Source organism: Herpailurus yagouaroundi, unplaced genomic scaffold (assembly GCF_014898765.1).
Source record: "Herpailurus yagouaroundi ecotype Mexico unplaced genomic scaffold, PumYag 186, whole genome shotgun sequence".
NCBI lineage: Eukaryota > Metazoa > Chordata > Mammalia > Carnivora > Felidae > Herpailurus > Herpailurus yagouaroundi.
Genome location: NW_024412417.1, coordinates 10,442,589 through 10,464,587, shown reverse-complemented (window position 1 = coordinate 10,464,587; position 21,999 = coordinate 10,442,589). Strand labels below are relative to the sequence as shown.

General features: G+C 35.1%; 1 protein-coding gene across 1 annotated transcript in view; it reads left to right on the top strand.

The window, feature by feature from the left end:
* The window catches only part of STK3 (serine/threonine kinase 3), a 276,517-nt gene that overhangs the window by 28,276 nt on the left and 226,242 nt on the right, over nucleotides 1-21,999 (top strand). Inside the window, exons 3-4 of the mRNA XM_040494088.1 lie at nucleotides 8,882-9,010; nucleotides 20,255-20,369. Of these exons, the coding sequence (XP_040350022.1) occupies nucleotides 8,882-9,010; nucleotides 20,255-20,369 (244 nt within the window). The remainder of the gene's footprint in view (nucleotides 1-8,881; nucleotides 9,011-20,254; nucleotides 20,370-21,999) is intronic.

Below are 21,999 nucleotides of genomic sequence, written 5' to 3'. Positions count from 1 at the left end.
AGGCCATGTATGACACGCCCACGGCATACTCATACTCAGTGGTGAAAAACTAAAAGCTTTTCTTCTAAGATCAGGTGCAAGACATGGATGAACACTCTCACCACTTTTATTTAACACAGTACAGGAAGTCCTAGCGAGAGCAATTAGGAAAGAAAAAGAAATAAAAATATCCAAATGAAATAGGAAGAGATAAAATTGTTTCTATTTGCAGATGACATGATATTATATAGAAAAACTCAGAGTCCACCCAAAATTTGTTAGAATTAATGAAATGATTATAAATGAATTATAATTATATCAGAAAGAAGGAAACACCTAGGAAAAATTTAACCAAGGAGGTGAAAGATCTGTTTATTGAAAGCTGTAATACATTGATGAAAGAAATTGAAGACAAAAAGATACTTTGTGCTCATAGATCGGGAGAATTCATATTGTTAAAATGTTCATACTACCCAAAGCAATCCACAGATTCATTGCAGTCCCTAACAAAATACCAACGGTATTTTTCACAGAAATAGAACAAACTGTTGTACAATTTGTTTGGAACTACAGAAAACCCTGAATAGCTAAAGCAATTATGAGAATAAAGAATTAATCTGGAGGCATCATGCTCCCTGATTTCAAACAATATTACAAAACTGTTGTAATCAGGGGTGCCTTGGTGGCTCTGTTGTTTAAGTGTCCAACTTCGGCTCAGGCTGTGATCTCATGGATTGTGAGTTTGAGCCCTGCATCAGGCTGTCTGCTGTCAGCACAGAGCTTGCTTTGGATCCTCTGTGCCCCTCTCTCTGCCTCTCCCCTGCTTGCATGCTCTGTCTCTCTCAAAAGTAAATAAACAGTAAAAAAAAAACCTGTAGTAATAAAAATATTATGGTATTGGTATAAAAACAGTTACATAGTTTAATGAAGCAATATAGAGAACTCAGAAACAAACCCATGCATATATAATCAGTTAATTTATAACAAAGGAGCCAAGAATATACAATGGGGAAAGGAGAATTTCTTTAATAAATGATGTTGGAAAACTGGAGACCCACATGCAAAAGAATGAAACTGGGCTTCTGTCTTGTACTCAAAAATCAACTCAAAATGGATTAAAGACTTGAATGTAAAACCTGAAACTTAAACTCCTAGAAGAAAACATGGGCAGTAAACTCCTTGACGTTGGTCTTGACATGACATTTTGGATTTGACACCCAAAGAAAAGGTAACAGAGGCAAAAATGAAACAAGTAAGTGGGACTATGTCGAACTAAAAAATGTCTGCAGTGGAAGGAAACCATTAATGAAATGAAAAAGCAACCTGTAGAATGGGAGAAAATATTTGCAAGTAATATATCTGATAAGGGGTTAATATCCAAAACATATAAAGAACTCATACATCTTAATAGCAAAAAACCCAAACATTTTAATTAAAAAATGGATAGAGGATCTGAATAGATGTTTTTCCAAAGAAGACATCCAGATGGTCAGCAGGTGCAAGAAAAGATGCTCAACATCATTAATCATCAGGGAAATGTAAATCATAACCACAATGAGCTATCACCTCACACTTGTTAAAATGGCTCTTACCAAAAAGACAAGAAATAACAAGTATTGGTGAGAATGTGGGGACCAGGGAACTGCTGTGCCCTGTTGGTGGGAATGAACATTGGTGCAGCCACTATAGAAAACAATATAGATGTTCTTCAAAATATTAAAAATAGAACTACCGTATGATCCAGCAGTCTCTCTTCTGGGTATATGTATGTGAAGGAAGCAAAATCATCATCTTGAAGAGATACCTGCATCTTCATGTTCAATGCACCATTATTTACAACAGCCAAGACATAGAAACAATGTAAGTGTCCCATTGATGGTTGTATGGGTAAAGAAAATATGGTATATACAGATGGGTAAAGAAAATGTGGTATATATGGATGGTCCCCAATTTACCTGGTTTGACTTATGATGGTGCAGAAGTGATATGCATTCAGTAGAAACCATATATCAAATTTTGAATTTTGATCTTTTCCTGGGCTAATGATATGTAGTATCATAACCTTTCTTATGTTGGTAGGTGGCAGAAGTAAGCCACAATTCTTATTCAGACATGCAGTCATGAAGGTAAACAATTTATACACTTACAACCATTTTGTACTCATACCACCATTCTGTTTTTTGCTTACAGCATAGTATTCAACAAATTACATGAGATACTCAACACTTTATTACAAAATGAGCTTTGTGTTAGATGATTTTGCCCAACTGTAGGTTAATGTAAGTGTTCTGAGCACATTTAGGATAGGTTAGGCTAAGCTGTGATGTCTGGTAGGTTAAACATATTAAATGCATTTTCGTCTTAAGATATTTTGAACTTACTATGGATTTATCAGGACATAGCTGCCGTATAAGTCAAGGAAGATTCATATATATAATGGAATATTATTCGGTCATAAAGAGGACATTATGCTAAGTGAAATAAGTCAGAGAGGGAGAAATACTGTATGATCTCACTTATATGTGGAATCTAAAAAGCCAAGCTCATAGAAACAGAACAAATTGGTGGTTTCCAGAGAGAGGATAACAGGGAGTGGGAGAAATGGGTGAAGGGGGTCAAAAGGTACAAACTTCTAGTTATAAGATAAATAAGTTCCAAGGATGTACATATATAGCATGGTGATTAGTTAACAATGCTATATTAAAGATTTCAGTGTTGCTAAGAGAGTAGATCTTAAAAGTTCTCATCATAAGAAAAAACTTTTTTCTGACTCTGTGAGCTGTTAGGTGTCAACTAAACTTGTAATCATTTTGTAGTATATACATACATTAAAGCATTATGTTGTACACCTTAAACTACTACAATATTATATATGTCAGATATATCTCAATAAAAGTGGAAAGGAAAAAAATAGTAGTAGTAATTAAAATTAATATACTTTGTAGCAGTCAATATGAATTTGAAAATACTGGATTGTGCTGAATCTAGTAATTGTGTTTTTCAGAGAAGTAGGATACACACACACACACACGTATACACACACACACATACATATATATATATATATATATATACACACATATATATATATGTATAAGAAAGGCAAGAAGTGTGCCATAAAGTGACTCACAAGGTTTGTTAATTTGTTCTGTCTGGTGTTCTTATTAATAAGCTTGAAAGATTTTGACTTTGTTAGGCAAGTGAACATAAGACCATCTTTCAGGATGTTGGGACTCATTTTACTTGGTGAAAAATGAGTAATAGATTGTAAATAGAGTGTCTCAGTGAGACAGAGGAATAGTTAATATGATTTAAAATAATAGTAGAGAAATGTTTCAATTTTAGCACATAGGGACATTTAATGAAACGGCAGAGTATAAAAGAACTTTCAAAATGATGAAAGGCATAAAACAATTAAAATGGTGTAAACCAGTGAGAGCGAGGAAAAGGAAATAGAGGAAACAAAAATGTAAAATAGTAAGCTAAATGTAAGTTGGAAGGAATAAAATGAAATATATTTTTCACTAAATGTCAGTTCTCCCATTAAAAGACAAACTAGTAGGGTCAATTAAAATGCAAAAATCTAGGAATATGCTATTTATAAGAGGCCTGTAGGGTAGAAATATAGGGATAGTTCCTATTAGAGATGCCGATAAGAAAGAGATAATCCTACAAATAAAAATAAAAAGAAATAGGAGTGGCAATATTTTTATCAGGCAAATTAGTTAAAGTTAAAAGATCTCAAGTGAATAAAGAGGGGTTAATATCCAAATAAAGAATAATGAGGGACTTAAGGTAGTGGCATATAAGACAATTTATATGAAACTTATATGTGTCAGTCACTATGACAGTTAAATTTGTGAAGGAAAGCTGTTAGAAATGTCAGGGGAGTCTCATAAAAGTATATTCAGATGGGAGATTTTCATAAATCTCTTTAAGAATTGGACAAGAGTAATAGAAAAAAAGACATAGAGGATCTAAATATTGTAATCAGCGAACTTGATTATATTTATAAATATACAGTGTATATCTGCGCTTGTATTTCAACATATATTTTGGCATTCCTCCTTTTTTGGTATGTTTATAAAGCATTGATTAAAAAACTAACACATTTTAAAAAAAGATTTTTTATTTTTTTAATTTTTTTTTTTAATGTTTATTTATTTTTGAGACAGAGAGAGACAGAGCATGAACAGGGAGGGTCAGAGAGAGAGGGAGACACAGAATCTGAAACAGGCTCCAGGCTCTGAGCTGTCAGCACAGAGCCCGATGCGGGGCTCGAGCCCATGGACCGCGAGATCATGACCTGGGCCGAAGTCGGACGCTCAACTGACTGAGCCACCCAGGCGCCCCTTAAAAAAAGATTTTGTATGTCTCACTGTTGATTATAGTTTGTTAAAATTAGAAAGAAATAATTACAATATGATAAAACCCATACTTGTTGGAATTTAGTACACATAGTCTGAGGTAACCTATAGATTAAAGAGGAAACTATGAATTATTTAGAAAATGAAAAAGAGAACAAATCATACCAATATCTGGTGAATCCAGAGAAGCTGTAATTAGGGGAAAACATTTAGTTTTAAATTCCTTCATTACTAACAAAGAAATACCAAAAGAAAAGAACTTAGTGCTTACACAGTGAACTTAGAAAAATAATAAAATGTACCCAAAAAATTAGGAAGAGAGAATTAATAAAAGAAAAAGCTGAAATTAATGAAATAATAAAATGTACCCAAAAAATTAGGAAGAGAGAATTAATAAAAGAAAAAGCTGAAATTAATGAAATAGAAAATAAAATTTAGAAATTATTAATACAAAAACTATTTCTTAGAGCAGATCAATAAAATAGGTAAACCTCTTCTGACTTTGACTAAAGAAAGAAGAGCAAAATGATAAAAAATTTGGAATAAGAAAGAAGTTACAAGCAAAGATAGAGAAACAGTTTGAAGAATTAAGAGGCCACTATATGTTGCTCTAATGACAACTCATTTGAAAATCCAAAAGTAGATGTTTTCATAATGTAAATTCTATAAATTTCATAATAAAATATAAATATATAATAATATAAATTGATCCTCAAAAAAGTTAAAACTTAAATAGATCATTTACCATGGAAAAGATGGAAAGATAGATCTCTGTTAATTAAAAAAGATACCAGCTCATAGCACTGGTATTCACAAGAGCCAAATGTGGAAATGTTTATCAACTGGTGAATGGATAAAATGTGATATATCTGTACAATGGAATATTATTTAGCCATTAAAAGGAATGACATACTGATACATGCTACAGTAGGACGAACCTTGAAAATATTTAGTGAAAGAAGCCAGATACAAAAGCCATATATTACATGATTCCATTTATATGAAGAATCCAGAATAGATAAGTCCAGAGACCAGAAAGGAGATTCCAAATGATTTGGTGCTAGACAGAAGTAATGATGATACAACATTGAGAATGCACTAAATGCCACTGAATCGTACACTTAAAAGTGTTGAAAATGGTGTATTTTATGTTATATGCATTTTACTAAAAAAAAAAAAAAAAAGCTAAGTCTTTAAAGGGCACATAACTGCAGTTATTTTTATGAAGCCAGCATAATTTTAATATCCAAACTTAAATGTATAAAAAAAAAAAGAAAATTCAGCCTTACTTTGCTACCCATTATGATTTTCATGCCTGCTTTGTCTCTGGTACAAAGATTTTGCTAGTTCTTTTCACTTCTTTATGGATTCTATCTCTCATTAAAATTAGGGAGCCCATTTCACTGTTGGCATCTCTGTTATCGCTGACCTGCACTATAGAGCTTCCAAGGATGATGCTAGTAAGGGGAGTATCTTCTGGACCCTCTCAGTGAGCATAGTAGGAGTTCGGTGAACAAGTCAAATATAATATATCCATTCCAGTATCTTATCTACTTGAACCTTTGGTCTCCTTTCTCTAATGTATACTGAGGATCTCTAGCATTTCACTAGGCCACTTTAGAGTCCAAGTTTCAGTTAACTAGCTGAGCATACTGTTGGGAGCATACTCCTAACTGTTTGAGATAACACACTGGGTCTGGAATTTCTGGTCTTGTATCCATATCTGTGAATTCCTTTCTCCCTAGAAATCTTGGAATCTATTCCCACACATATTCTTTAGAATTCTGATAAAAACTGACAATAATCTTAAACTTTTTTTGCTATGAAAAAGCAAGGTGCTGTTGCATCAGATTTTATATTCATCCCTCTGGTGTCTGGGGATTTGAGTGTAGTTATAGGACTGGAAGCAATGAGAGGTGATGGAGGAGGATCTACATTCCCCTGAAAAGTGACTGCCTCAGGTGAGGTCATTATGGAGTCTTTAGGCATTGTGAGGCTCACCTTCTCCCACTGGAGAATAGGGTTGCTTTTGTTGGCAAGGGAGGCTTGGTAGGTTTGGGGGGTTCAAGGTACTCAGATTAATAAATGTCTACTTAAATGTCTCATTACCAACTCACTGGATACCTCTCTTTATAGTTAAAAGTCTAACTTTAACAGAATAGACCTGGTGATGTTGTGAATTTAGTTTGCAATGTAATTCAGCTTCTAGCATAGATTGGACCTTGAGTTTATTTTCAGAAGTCTCAGCCCTGTGCCTATAAGAATTAAAAAATTCTTTTGGGGCATTCAGAAGTTTTCTGGTTCTCAGTCTTGAGCTGGAAATTTAAGCTCTGAGCTTGTCATATTTGTTATGTAACTTTTCCAATGTAGGCCTGTTCTATAGTATATTTCCAATATAGCCTGTTCTATAGTATTTGTACTCTTACTTTCATTGTAATGTTCTAATGATACAGGTACTTGGTCTTCTAAAGCTTTACTTACACTTTAGGCAACTAAGGGTAATAATTTAAATAATTGTTTTGCCACTGAATGCCATAGACTGTCAATATTCTATTTGTACTTGCATTGAAGTCATTACTGTCTTCAGATCTAAGAAAGAACTAATTCAAGCTTCTTATCTTTAAGATCTTTCCCTTGGAACCACTTCCTATGCCAAAAACTATTGGTAGCAGGGTTTGGTCAGGAAAAGAAAAGCTCCTTGATGTACTCTGGTTATAGAGAGTTTATTATAAAATTAGGAGCTCAAATGACTTGTTGAAGGGCCGCAGATACAGAGGCCATCAAATCTGCTAATGAAGGTCAGAGAAGCCAACGCTAAACATCTCTGCCTGAAACACTGAAATGAGTGTTTCTTAAAAGCTCACTGGGAATCTACTGGAATCCTTAAGAATCTTTGAGAAGCTCCCGCCAACTCTCTTATTCTGTAGCAACATGTATTGGTCATCAAAAACTCAGCAGGAAGCCACCGTATATGTCGTATTTGTCAGTGCATCTGCTCCAACTACATCTGGAGAATGATGGTTTCTCCTCAACTTTTTGCCGTTCAGATTTCGTGCATATTCTTCTCATTGTCAGGCTGTTAACTAGGTTCCATTCAAGGAAAGGAATTCTGGGAAATGTGGTTCCCAGCTTCTCTTTTGCAGTAATGAGACTTTAGAAGAGAGTGATGGTGTTCATTCGCAGTAGATAACCCATCACTGAATTCTGTATTGGCTTTTGAGGGAATATATATATATATATATATGCACACATGCATGTTTATATACATATATATGTATACATACATATATGATGTTTAAGGGGGGAGGTATATATGCGTGTGTGTGTGTATTTTTATGTGCATAAATTAGGACTACATACACACAAAGGTGTCTTTGAGTATCAAATTAAAGAAATTACTTCGGAAAGCTTAAAGAAACAGAGGATAGGATAAAATTCATTTTATTAGGGTAGCTGGTTTATCACTTATTTTTCACTTATTTTAAAAGATTATAAATTGGAAAGTGATTCTGCATAGCTTTCTAATACTAGGAAACGTGCCATGTCTTTCAATGACTTGCTCTTCTTTCTCCTCTGCAGAAATGATTCAGTGGGAAGAGTATGGTCTTTGGAATCATTATATGTTTAAATTCTTTTTTAAATTATATGTTTAAATTCAGTATCTGAGTCTCTGTTCCCTCATTTATAAAATGTTGGTGGTAGTATTTTACCTCACAGTTGAGAGGGTCGAATTCGATAATGCATGTAAAACACTAATCCTAGTGCCTGGCTTACTGTAAGAAAAAAAAGTGGTAGCAATGTTTACTTTGTCTTCTAATTCATACCAGAGTACACATGGCTTCCCTCTCTCGTTGTTTTGCGCTTTAAAACACATAAATATTTAATTGGCAAAGTTTCAAGGGTTGTAGCAGAGATGATTTTTGGGCAGGGGGCCATTAGATCCTATTACTCCTTTGATTTACCTGTAAGTGTGTGGTCTTGCTCTTGAGGAGGAGGAGGAGCATTTGAGGAGACCTTGGATGTATGACAAAGAGAAAACCAGATTCCTTGCTTCTCTAACTTTGGTAATAATGTAGTCCTCAGCTGAGGGTTTCATTTTGCTTTTATTCGGTCTGAACAGGCATGGGGCTTTGATATTTTGGGGATGATTATGCTTAAGGTGAGATAGGCCTTTTCCCCTAACTTGAGACTTTGGCTGTTTTTGTTCTATATTTCATTCTTTTAATTTTCATTTATATCTTCTTAATGCTGCGTTTGTTTGAGTTGCCAAACCGTAAGTCTACTTCTTTCATTCATAAGGAAAAAAGCAAATCTTTATATATGAACTTGATGATTTTAGTAGATTTTAAGTATATAATTGAAGCATTAAAGCTAAGGTATAATTCACTTTTCTTATTTGTTTACTTTGAGTTATCACCATTAAATAGTGTTTTAAACCAGAAAAAACTACATGCAAAAACTCACTCATAGTAGACTTTTTCTCTAATACCTATGATATTTGAAAGGAAAAAAATAAACGTCTTGGTTTCTTTTAGGTCTTACGGAAGTGTATTTAAAGCAATACATAAGGAATCTGGTCAGGTTGTGGCAATTAAACAAGTACCTGTTGAGTCGGATCTTCAGGAAATAATCAAAGAAATTTCCATAATGCAACAATGTGACAGGTATGAAGAGATTTTATTTCTTTATTTACCTTCATTCTGATGAGTTTTGCTAATAATATGTAAGAAAATGTATTCTTTGGACATCTGGTTAGCTTTCTGACTTTCCATCTGAAGTGAGACTAATCCTTCAAGGACTATAAGGATAGTTTTGTGGTGTTGTCTTTAGGACTTACAGTTCTAAGGGGGAAATAATCTTATAAAGCAACATATGGTGGCAGAAAATACTTAAGCCATTTTCTTATTTTCAGGGCAAATTATGGGTGAAAATTATTTTTTAATGTGAAGGGGATCATTTAACAGTCTTTTTTATATAATTGTTTTTACTAATTAAAAACAGCCATGTTTTATGTAACTCTAATTCATTCAACAAACATTTACTGAGCATTGCTGGTGGGCCAGCTGCTACTATGCCAGAGTCCAGGAATACCAAAAGAACTAAACTATTGCTTTTCTTCTTGAGGGGCTAGTGATCTAGTTGGGAAGACAGATACTTACATAAATAGCTATATAATACAGCACAGTCCCTGTACTCCCTGGTGCATGGGGTGATGTGAGAGCAAGGAGGCAGGGTACCTTAACTCCCAGCCAGGAGTTATGAAGTCTGGCATGCTGAGGAAGAGTTAATTAAAATTGTGGAGAAATGGAGGGATGAGAGAGAGTAAAGAGAATTATAGGTAGACAGGTGAAAATCAGCTCACTGGTATGTGCTGTTCCGACAAGGTTTAGAATTACCGGAGTGGAAGGCAGGAGACAGAGATTGGTGTGAAATGGGATAGGGAAATGGAGCTGACCGTGAAGTGTCTTATGTGCCCTGTTAAGTAGTTTGGTCAGAAACGCAGAGCTTATGAATTAGGACTATGTTTAGCCTATAGTTACTTAGTTGAAGAGGGATTTCATTACTCTCCCTTTACAGTGGTTTCCAGGTAGGGTTGGTATAGCAGCGTAAAGTAACCACAGTCTCAGACTCAGACTTTTTTTCTTATACTGTGCTATCCTTATTACGTGGCTTGTGTCCTCATGCTTATTATCTTGTGGTTCGAAGAGGGCTGCTCTTGGTCCAGCCTTATGTTTATGTTCCAGTAGAAGAAAAAAGGGAAAAGGCAGGAAAGAGCTTTCCCAGAAACCCTCAACTTATGTTTTAATTATCAAAATTGATTGAGCCACATGGTATATTACAGCTGATGACTCAGGAGAATCTGGACACATTGTCACCTCTAATCCGATCAGGGCCCAATATATTAGGAAAAGGTCTATGAAAAACTTTCTCTTCCAAAAGTGTATAAGGTCCATATATTATAAGCCCTTTGGCTAATGAGGTGACTGAATAATCATAGAACAACTTTGTTGCTTGAGTCTGTTCAGTTTTGCTTTTCTTTATTGTGTACTACATATTTAGATTATATATTTTCCATAAAGGCTGTATAACTGGAAATTCAAGTGGTTATAGAAAAAAATACATTCTTCAGCTCCCAGATCAAAATATGTAATTCAAAGTTTTCCCACACCTTACTATTAATCTGGTAATTTGATAAGAATATGGTTACCACAGTTTGTTGTAGAAAAGAAAGATTGACCATAGAATAGTGTTGGGCCTATCGGGCTTAATACTTGCATGTTGCTATTACTACTTTATTCTTATGATTAAGTGTAGTTTAGGGACTGCTGTTGTCCTTTAGAGATTTTAACTTGAGTGTACTCTGGGAAAGGCAGGGTTGCAAATATTACCTATCATACATATCTTCCTCTAATCTTTGTGCATCTTAGGACTAATCTGCTCTTGCTCACATTTCTTTCTCAGCTACCTGTTTGTTTCTTTTGCTTTCAGTTTTCACTCTTCCAACGTATTTTCTACCCTAAAACTGGAGTGATCTTTCTAAAATGCAAATCTAATTAAGCCATTCCTTGTTTAAAACCTTAAATGCTTTCCCATTGCCTGGATAGATCCAACCTCCTAAGCATGGCATATAAAGTCCTTTATAATTGTGCCTGTGCTTCCAGTCTTCTGTCTTACCTGAGTTTCTCTTTTAAGCACACTTTTACTTGCATTCTCTGTCACCTGACTCTTAAATTCTGTGATTTTGGGAGTATGTCTTAGTAAGTGCCCTGGATCTTGCCACACAGTGGTTACTCAAATACGGGAATTACTGATTCTAGTCTGGGCAACTCAACTGGAGAATACCCAGAAGGAACTTCGTGTTTAACGTTCTTAGACCAAATTTTTAATTATTGCAGAGAAGCCTCTGCAGTTCCTGTTCTGTTAATGGCATCATCACCTACTTAGTCTCCCAACAACAAAATTGAGAGTCATCTTTGTTTCTTTTCTGATACTTCTGAGGGCACTATCTTATAGATTCTCCTTCTGAAATGTCTCCACTATCTTTATCCTTCTCTTCATTTCCTGAGAGGGACTCATATTACCACACGTTACAATGCCTAGCACTACTGTACTTTTTGTTGAGTGAATGTGAATGGATACAGTATGAATAAGGAATATGGAAGAGTGTTGTAGGTTGAGGGAACCCTAGGGAAATCTGGTCCTTTGTCATTATATATTTTAAACGACTCAGGAGAAAGAAGAGTAAAGAATAAAAGGGATGTGAATAAAGTTCTAGAAATTTTGTACCACTTTATAGCAGAATGTCTTGTACATGGTAGGGATGTCTCAAATATTTGTTGACTGAAATATGGTGGAACAATTACTGGTAAAAAATAGTTCATGCCTTTTGGATTTTACTTTCAGATTCACTGTTCACATGAAATAGTGAAGAATCAGAAAAATTAGTAGGTTAAAAGATCCTAAAAATACTAAAAGATAGGACAAGTAAAAAAAAAAAACAAACCAGGAAATGACAGGGCAAGCATTACATTTTAGCTACTAATTACTAGTGTTAATTTAGATGTGGTATCAGGAAACTAACATACAAATGATTTGTAAGAGAATAGTACAAATTGAAAAATTCCCACTTAGAGAAAATGAGATTTGCATTTTTGAAATTAAAATAAGGTCTATTCAGCTATATGAACATTTGGCAAATTGTCTATAAAAAGAGACCAGAGGGTGTTTAAATTTTTTGTTCATTTTAGTGAATATTAAACATGTGTTTAATACTGCATTTTGGCATAAATATTTGAGGGAGCCCATCTACATTGTTTATTACAGAATCTTTTGTGTCTAGTCCAGTGCTTGGCACAGAGTAGACATTTAATAAATATTTGTTGAATATATAAATCATAGAATGTTAATGTTAGGCTAGATCTCTGTAGGGTGTATTAATTTAGAGTTTTGCAAATGTATTCTGCTCTAAGGAGGTGCGGGTATTTTCCTCCAACAGTGAAGGATTGAGCAGAATGAGAAACTTCAGCCATTGCTTTTATCTTTTTTCTATATTGGGGCTCATTCTAAAATTTTATTTGAGGAAAAGACTCCTTGTGCTAAAGCATATTTTAGAACTTAAAAACTTTACATATACAGAAAATGGGACCTAGAGATTTTACATGAATTGTCCCAAATTACACAGCTGGTTAGTGACTGGGATGCCACTAAAAGAACACACATTTGCTACTCTAGCCTGTGCTGAAGAAAGCAGGGTCTACAGAAAGATTCCAGCACTTCAGACTGAAGCACTCTCAATGCATTGCTAGCAATGGAGGCAGGAGCTGGTCAGTAATAGTTAAGAATACTGTGTGCTAGGTAATTTGGAGACAAGGGAACCACAGTTGATATGGCCCCTATATTCCTTGTCCTTACACTACTCATGGAACTTCTCCTGTGTAAACCAGGAGAAATGTGTTGTTACCACATGCATCAAGGCACACAATTATTCACTTATTTATGCACTCAACTAATATATATTGAGTACATACTGGTAAGGGGAGCCTTTATGCATTGCTCACAGGAGATACAACAATGAAGGAGTCTTAGACTTTAGAGGGACTTTCAGTTAGATGCGAGAGGCAGATGAATGGATGGACTGTTTTATACAGTGTGATAAGAGCTGGGATGGGCTAATTATGGAAACTATGTAGGTTGGAATACATATCCAACACCTCACCATTGGAGATTCAGGGAAAGCTACTCCAGGGAGGTCATACCCAAACTAAGTGATTTAGAATTACTTAGATTTGGGGGGCAAAGAGGAGAGGCAATCCATGTGTTGGGAATAGCACATTTTTAGCTGGTCTGCTTAGAGGCTTCTACCAGAGTAGTCCCTCTCCTGCCTGTTCTATTTGCTGATGTTTCTGGGTAAAATTCCATTAAAACACTGTTAGTGAGGGCCTTCCCCCCCACAAAAAAAGTTTGAAAATTACCATACTGAAGGATTTGTGATGAATTTTGGCAATTTGTATTAGTTCATGTATATGTATATTCATTTTTGGGTGGGCCCAGAAATAAATTGCTGTGATTTAGATTTATATTGGAAACAGCTCAGTTTTCATAGGAGAGTATTCATATAGCTTTTGTAAAAACACTGTGTTACCCCTATTAAGTTTAGAGCACTGTTAAGATGGTAGAAGGATGTTAGTGAAACTTCTGTAATGAAAAATAGCCATTTCTTAGTATTTTAATTTTCACATGCTCATAATGGGAGGACTTTAGAAAATATTTGCAAAAGACTTATCTGTTAAGGTCTGTTATCAAAAAGGTACAAAGAATCCCTAAAACTTAACAAAAATATGAGCAACCCAAGTAAAAAATGGGCAAAAGGCCTTCATAGATACCTTACCAGGAAAGATATGCAGATGGCAAATAAGCATATGGAAAGGTGTTTCCCATCATATGTCATTAGAGAAATGCAAATTAAAATGAGATACCACTACACACCTATTAAAATGACCCAAATCTGGAACACTGACAACACCAAATAGTGGTGAGGATGTGGAGCAAAAGGAACTTCCATTCATTGATGGTAGCAATGCAAAATGGTATAGCCAGTTTAGAAGTCAGTTTGGCCATTTTCTTACAAAACTAAGCCTACTTTTAGCTATATGATCCAGCAATCCTACTCCTTAATATTTATCCAAAGGAGTTGGAAACTTACGTTCACATAAAACCTGCACACGGATGTTTATTGCAGCTTTATTTATGATTAGCAAACACTTGGAAGCAACCAAGATGTCCTTCAGTAGGTGAATGCATAAATAAACTGTGTTACATCCAGGCAATGGAATATTTTTCAGCACTAAAAGGAAGTGATTTACTAAACTACGAAAAGACATAGAGAAAACTTAAATGCATATTACTAAGTGAAAGAAGCCAATTTGAAAAGGCTACATACTGTATGATTCTCACTTTATAACATTCTAGAAAAGACAAAACTAAGGAGGCAATAAAAAGATCAGTGGTTGCTAAGGGTTAGCAGGGTATGAACGGTGAATAGATGGAACACAGAGGATTTTTAGGGTAGTGAAACTACTTTGTGAAAAGGAGACAGGAATGGAAAGAATATGGTCATTAGGCATGGGATGTGCCAAAAAAAAAAAAAGTTGGGGAAGATGGTACATAGTTTCATTGGGCTGAAGGTGTTAAATAGGGGAAGGGACATACATGAACAGGACAGGAGAATGAAGCGGTGAGGAGGTGGCACGGGAGAGGGGAGTAGAATATGGCTTATGATTGTCACCCCAGTAATCAAGGCATCGTGTTTCACCTTGCTTCCTGGTGTATGCAGTAATTTGACTTGCGTCTTCCTTGTCCCTCCACCCAATAGAATTTTTAAAGGCATATTTAACTATTTAGCAGTGGCAAGACTACACAGAGTTACTGGATTCTCATAAGTCCTATAAACCCATGCAGCATCCTTAGTCAAGGTTCTTAGGAATTATGGCTGAATTAAAATTTTGTGTGTTGCTTAAAATTAAATAGCGTAGAGCTAGTGTTTTGAAGGAAACTCTGCCTCCTCTAGCGTTTAAGAATCAATGTGTGGTTAAAAAACATGTTAAGAAATCTAAATAACTGTATAGTTTGTTACCTTGCTGGCTGAAATGAACAGTGACCCCTTTGACCCCTGACAGTCCTGCACAATGTAATCCTCTTTAAATTCTTGCATAAACTTCTTCAGGAGTTCTCCATTGCCTTGACTGCCTTTTTTAGTCACTGAAGTTTACTCCTTTGTCTCCCTAGCTCCTGCCATTAGGCCATCTGTATTGTTTAGTAAACATTGATTATTTTAAAATGATACATAGGGGTGCCTGGGTGGATCAGTTGGTTAAGTGTTGGACTTCAGCTCAGGTCATGATCTCATGGTTCATAAGTTCAAGCCCTGAATCGGGCTCTGTGCTGACAGCTCAGAGCCTGGAGCCTGCTTCGGATTCTGTGTCTCCTTCTCTTTCTTCTCCAACCCCCGCTTCACGCTCTCTCTCTCTCTCTCAAAAATAAATGAGTAAACTTAAAAAAAATAATAAAATGATACATGAATGAATGGTGAATGAATTTAAATGAATGATGTCTATGTCAGTGGAAACAGACTGAGTTAGAAGTCACAGGTCTTGAACTCTTTGACCATATTAGTACCTGTGTATATAATTTTTTAAAATCACAGCGTTAAATTATAATCTTTTAAAAATAATTTTATTAAAAAATTTTTTTTACTGTTTATTTTTGAGAGAGTGTGAGCAGGGGAGGGGCAGAGAGAGAGGGAGACAGAGAATCCAAAGTAGGCCCTGCGCTGTCAGTGCAAAGCCCATCTCAGGGCTCGAACTCACAAACTCTGAGATCGTGATCTGAGCCAAATCAGATGCTCACCACACTGAGCCACCTAAATTTTAATCTTAATATGTCAGTCTTAAGCTTATGTTCAGTGTGTACAACATAGAAGAAAACCGGCTTACAGTCTCTTAGCTTGCCAGTCTATGTCATTATCAAATTGTGTTGAGTGTACCCTGACAATATCTCATGAATTTGTTTTCTTTGCTTTTTCTTTTACTCTCCCTTCAATTCACCAACATCTCTTTTTAAAAATGTAGGTTTTATTATTGTTTAGGTGTGGTGAGACCAATGGATCAGGAGATAAATTGTTACAGACCCCAAGAGGAGGGAGCCTGCCGTGCAAGAGTGGGTGAGAAGGGGAGAGGAAGCTTATACAGGGAAGCACCAGGGTCAGATAGGAGGCAGAAGGAGAACATGGAAAACATGGGCAAGAGCCTTTATTGTGATTCTATGGGAAGGAATGGATGAGGTGGGGTAAAGAGGTCTAGGATTGGTTGGTTTGAATGATTTCAATGAGTAATGATTTACTGGGTGTAGGGCAGTCCCTACTTGTTTGGTACATGACTCTGGGTTGATGAAGTTAGGGGAATAGTGACCCTGGCGGTGGTTGAGGGTATGGACTCCAGATTGGTTTGATTGCATAGGAAAGGTATGCTCACAAGTGCTATTTCTAGGAATTAGCTAACCCTAAGAGGGACAGTGGAGGCCTTGTCAGCAGGTCCTTGTCAAAGCATCACAAATACAGAAAATAAGAAGATATGCTTATTATGATCTCATGCATACATAGAGTAACATAATCTTCTAATTGGTCTACCTGTGTCTGTTTTGCTTTCCTGTAATCTAGCTTTCATGCAGAAGCCAGAGAAATCTTACAAAATATAAATTAGATCATGTTATTGCTGTGCTTAAAATTCCTTCTCAGATCTCTTGCATATCTAATAAAGCCCTTATCTTGGTTTTGAGGCTCTTCATTATGAGGCTTCTTTCTCCATCTGCAACTACATTGTGTTAAATCTTATTCTTCATTCTATTCTAGGTACACTGATCTTTTGATTCCCTGAGAATGATTTGCTCTTTTTCTCCTGAGGCCTTTGCACAGACAGTTCTTGGTGCCTGGATGTTCTTTATCTGGTTAACTTCCAGACAACCTTTGAATCTTCCCTTAAATGTTATTCTTTTGGGGAGGCCTACATTAGGTCCCTTCTCTTAGCTTTTCTGTGATTATTCATTTGTTCGCTTATTCAGTGCTTTTGTTTGTATTTGTATGTTTGTACCTGTAAGAAGAGAGATATTGAGGATAAAATGGAGAGCAAGCCAGATTGGCACCTAACCTCATAGAGCTTCTTTTTTTCTGGGGGAGGCAGGTAAAAGTCCCAAGTTAAGGAACTACCATGGTATATGGGTTTTGTGCCATTCTTTCATATGAGCTAGAACAGTTTTTTTTTTTTTAATTTTTATTTTTTTAACGTTTATTCATTTTTGAGAGACAGAGACAGAGTGTGAGTGGTGGAGGGGGCAGAGAGAGAGGGAGACACAGAATCCAAACCAGGCTCCAGGCTCTGAGCTGTCAGCACAGGACCCGACACGGGGCTCAAACTCACAAACCATGAGATCATGATCTAAGCCGAAGTCGGACGCTTAACTGACTGAGCCACCCAGGTGCCCCTAGAAAGTTTTACTTGGAGAGATGATGAATGCAAAATATAGTCTCAGCCAGTTTATCTCATGGCAGCCCTCTTATTTTATTTTATTTTTTTAACCAAAGTTACTAATTACATTTATTTGTGGGCTGACTTCTCTAATACCAGTGTATTTTCATGCTGGTGTGTGCTCTCTGAGAGTCAGGGTTGAGTCTGTGTGGTTCACCACTGTGTATTGAATATCCGGCTTAAGCAGAGGGTCAATGAATGAATGTTGAATGAATGTTGAATGAATGTTAGAAACTATATTCGGGTATGTGTCCTTAATGTGACTGTTTAGCTCTATCTGCTTGAATACTTTTTTAGATTAAAATTATTGAGGCCATGTTTTATGGCATAGAACTGTTGGACCTTGATCCACCTACTTGATTATGTATTAGAGTGGACCACAAAGTATTTTTTGAGGAGCATTTTACCTTTCCCCAAAGCCATTTTCTTGACTTATCACTAAAGACAGAGTTGCTTTTTCAGGTAGCTGCCCAGGTTAGAATCCCTAATTTTTGTAAGGGCTGTCAGTCCTATCCTTAGGACTGCTAATTATTTAGTGCATTGCAAGATAAAACATATGTTTTCTATGTGTCTTTCAGTGAACATAGTCTTGAATTCGTTGCCACTTAATACATCCAAAATTCTGAATGAGAAAATTAATATTTAAAGAAGTTCTTTGAAGGATATTCTTTTGGAGTGAAGTTCAACTCTGAATCTATATCAGAGTCACCTATTGAGCTTTTAAAAGACCTGCTGAATTAGAACCCCTAAGGTGTGGGACCTGGGCCACAAGTGTTTCTGAGGCACAGCCAGGTGTAAGAGCAACACTCCTGTAAAGGTTTCTACACAGGCACTCACACCCCAAAGAAGTGTATGTAGAGAAGGCTTTTTAATGTTTCCGGTAAGTTGAAGTTCTGGGTCTATAGATTAGTTTCATTTGTTTGTAAACAAGCATGTTTCTTCAGTGGTTCAGTGAACACTTAGGAACTCCTGATACTTTCCATTCCCAATGCCTACCAAAGTTGAGTATGTCTGCAAATTTAAGGTGTGAGATGGGAAATAATGAGAGACATGGGTAGAAAGGTAGATGTTGAAATGTCTTGCATGTGATATGAAGCAGTTAAGACCTTTTCAGTAATGGAGAGCTATTGATTGGAAGTTTGTTTTTTTTTTAAGGTTTTTTGTTTGTTTTTTTTAAATGGGAGAGCAGTATGATCGGTTTATTTTACCTTTGTTTTAAAGGAAGGTAACCTTGTTAACTATATGGAACAAAGATTAGAATGGGGTAGAAAACTATGACAAGGAGACCAGTTAGGAAGCAAATCTGTGCAAGAGGTCATGACAAGCAGAAGGATAAACCCCAGGAATGAATTCTAGCTTTGTAGCTACCTTTTTAATTTAAGCCCTTAAGCTCCAACCAATCTGCTCTACTCTTGATTTGAAGACTTAGCTGAAATTGTAAAGGCTTTACTGAGAAGTCTTCCCTGACAGTCTTCTCCTGACCTCTTGTTTTGGTGGTCTCTTTATGTCGTCTTTTATAGTACTTTCCATTTATTTTTATTTTTTGCTAATTTGATTCATGTGTCTTATCTTCCATTTCTGCCACTTTTCATGATAGCTGCTACTAGATAGAAAAATCTATTGAACAAGTTGTGCCCTAAACATGCCATTCTTGATTTTTCTATTTTGTGTCTTCACACATGGCCTTTCTTTTTTCTAGAATGTTCTTATCTCTCCTCTACCCATAATTTGAGGTTTTATCCTCTCATAGTTCAGATACCACCCTTTGTACAAGTTTTTTTCTGCTGGCTCTACCATGATCATTTGCTTATTTTAGCTCTTGTAGCATGTAAGCTGTATATGATTTAGCTTATACTACCTTGTATTTTTCATCTTTTTATGTATTCTGTGAATATGGATACTCTGCCTCTTTGACTTGGACAAGATGTTTTACGTATCAGTGTATATAGCTTGCCCTTAATAAATATTAGGTAAATATTAAAGAAATAAATGAATGCTTGTCTCTTTCTAAGTCTTCCTAAAAACAGTTAGGTTATAAACATAGTTTATTCTGCTCTGAAAGGCATAAAACTTCAGTTTAAATTTTAAATTGTTAATTTTAATTATCTGCATTTAAAGCAAAAATAGTTGTGATTACTTATCTCTGGATTTTAAAGACCAAATAAAAGAGAATTAAAAATATTTTTTTTTGGCCTTGTTGAATTATAGAATATTTTGAAGTTGAGTATTAATATTTGACTGAAGTTAGAGAGGGAGGGAGCCAAACCATAAGAGACTCTTATAAACTGAGAATAAATTGAGGGTTGATGGTGGGTGGGAGGGAGTGGAAAGTGGGTGATGGGCATTGAGGAGGGCACCTGTTGGGATGAGCACTTGGGTGTTGTATGGAAACCAATTTGACAATGAATTTCATATAAAAAACACACGTAATTAGACTGAAAAAAAGCCCATTTATTCATTAAAAAAATATTTGAATGTGAACTCCCTTAAAGATTTATATTTAAAATGCTTTAGTTAAATATTTTCATTTGTTCCTTATGTTATACACTAAGTCCTTTGCCAAAACAAAGCCTTGTTTTGTTGGGAATCACTCAGAGCATTTGGGCCTCCTCTGATTTGTAATCCTGTTAAATTTCATCCATGAGTTAAAGCCTAATTATGCACAGTTGGTAAACCCTACATATAGACAATTTGATGTACTATAGATGTTTACTCATTAAGTTTACTCATTGGAACATTATGAAATGTTGAAAATACTTTGTATTGGGATTAAGAAATAATTTTCTTTGGGAATTAACTAAGTTTAATGGTCTATATATTTTTCTTTAGCCCATATGTTGTAAAGTACTATGGCAGTTATTTTAAGAACACAGACCTCTGGATTGTTATGGAGTACTGTGGCGCTGGCTCTGTCTCAGACATAATTAGATTACGAAACAAGACAGTAAGTATTTTTAAACTGTTTTGCTAATCTCATTTCTAAAGATTCATACTTTAGGATCTGACTAGGTAGTATTTTGTTACAAAGAAAATATCATTGTGAAAAAAGAAAGACTTTACAGTGTAAAAAGATCTAGTATGAGTTGTGAGAACCAGCTATATATCTCTGTATGGCAGATTTAAGAGTCATATGATTGTTTAATTTATTTGTTAGGAAATTTTTGGTAGGTCACTGAGAAAATCTACCATAGTACCCCACTTCTTCATTTGGAATCAGTGTATATATTCTTTATTAATATGTTTCAATAAATTAAGGCTAGAATTTTATTTGAACTTCATAATATTCATAGTATTTATCTTAAGTTTTCTGTATTATAATCTATGGCTGGCAAACAATTGAAGTTTTATGTTTCTAAATTTTAAAAAATAATTGAGAGATGCTTTTGTCTTTATTTTTTTAAATAGTGTCAGGATGTTTGAAAATGATAAAGCTAGCTCATAATTTTGTGTGTGTGTGTGTGTGTGAGAATTCAGGTTAGTGGAATATGTTACTTAATAATAGCTTTTTATGGTTATGTTTTAACCCTACATGAAAGAGCTGTTAACAAAATTGTTTATGCTAGAAATGCATCTAGTTTACTTGAATAATTTATAAGGACAGAATTTATACCTGCTTATCTGTGCATGAGTAAGAATAATAATCAGTGAAATAATTTGTAATTCTGTAGAATGGTAACCTAATTATTATATGACATTATTGTATGTTGTCAGACATATTTCACTAAAATACATTCAGAAAAATACTTAATTACTTGAGTCAATTACTTGAGTCAGTTTGTGGTTGACCAGAATCATTTTAAAGTTTGATTGGGGAAGTACATTGTAAGTTTATCCTACTAATTTTTTTTTTCTATTAGAGAAAATAAATAGGATTTCTTTTAAAAGTAAAATAGAAATTAAAATAATCTCTGTTTTGACAGGATGGATTAAGTGCTTTGTGACATTCTAATTATATATTTTAGAATTTCTATGGTGCTTAACTAGTACTTATGTAAATCAGATGACTCTTGAGTCACAGAACAATGGTTTAATGGAAAATAATTATATGCCAGTTAGAGAAGTGTTTTAAGATCATTTCAGGGTTAAACCCAGTACTTTTGGTATTTAAAGTTACCAAGTGTTAGAAATATAAAGTAAAAATGTGTGAAATGTAAAATCTGTTTTCTTGATTTTAAATGTTAATGTTACCATAGTGCATAGATAGGAAATATTTTATTCAAGTTGCCAGTCTTTCTTGTTGCCAATATCTTGTTGCCAATAATTACAAACTGGGAAGGTATATACTATATATAGTCCCAAAGTATGTGTATGGATGAATCATAATCTTCGGGAATTCCTTCACCAGTTATCAAAGGAAAGACTTTACCCCATTTATATTTATAGTTTTTATTGTTCTTTATTCTTTTCTGCATTTCTCAGTTGCCTGACTGTCCTTTAGTATGGTCTTTTATGTGGGTATGATGGCGATAAGTGAAAATGTTATTTCACTTCATTTTTTATATGGTATAATTGCTGGGTAAAGAATTCTAGGTTGAGGGGCACCTGGGTGGCTCAGTCGGTTAAGCGTCCGACTT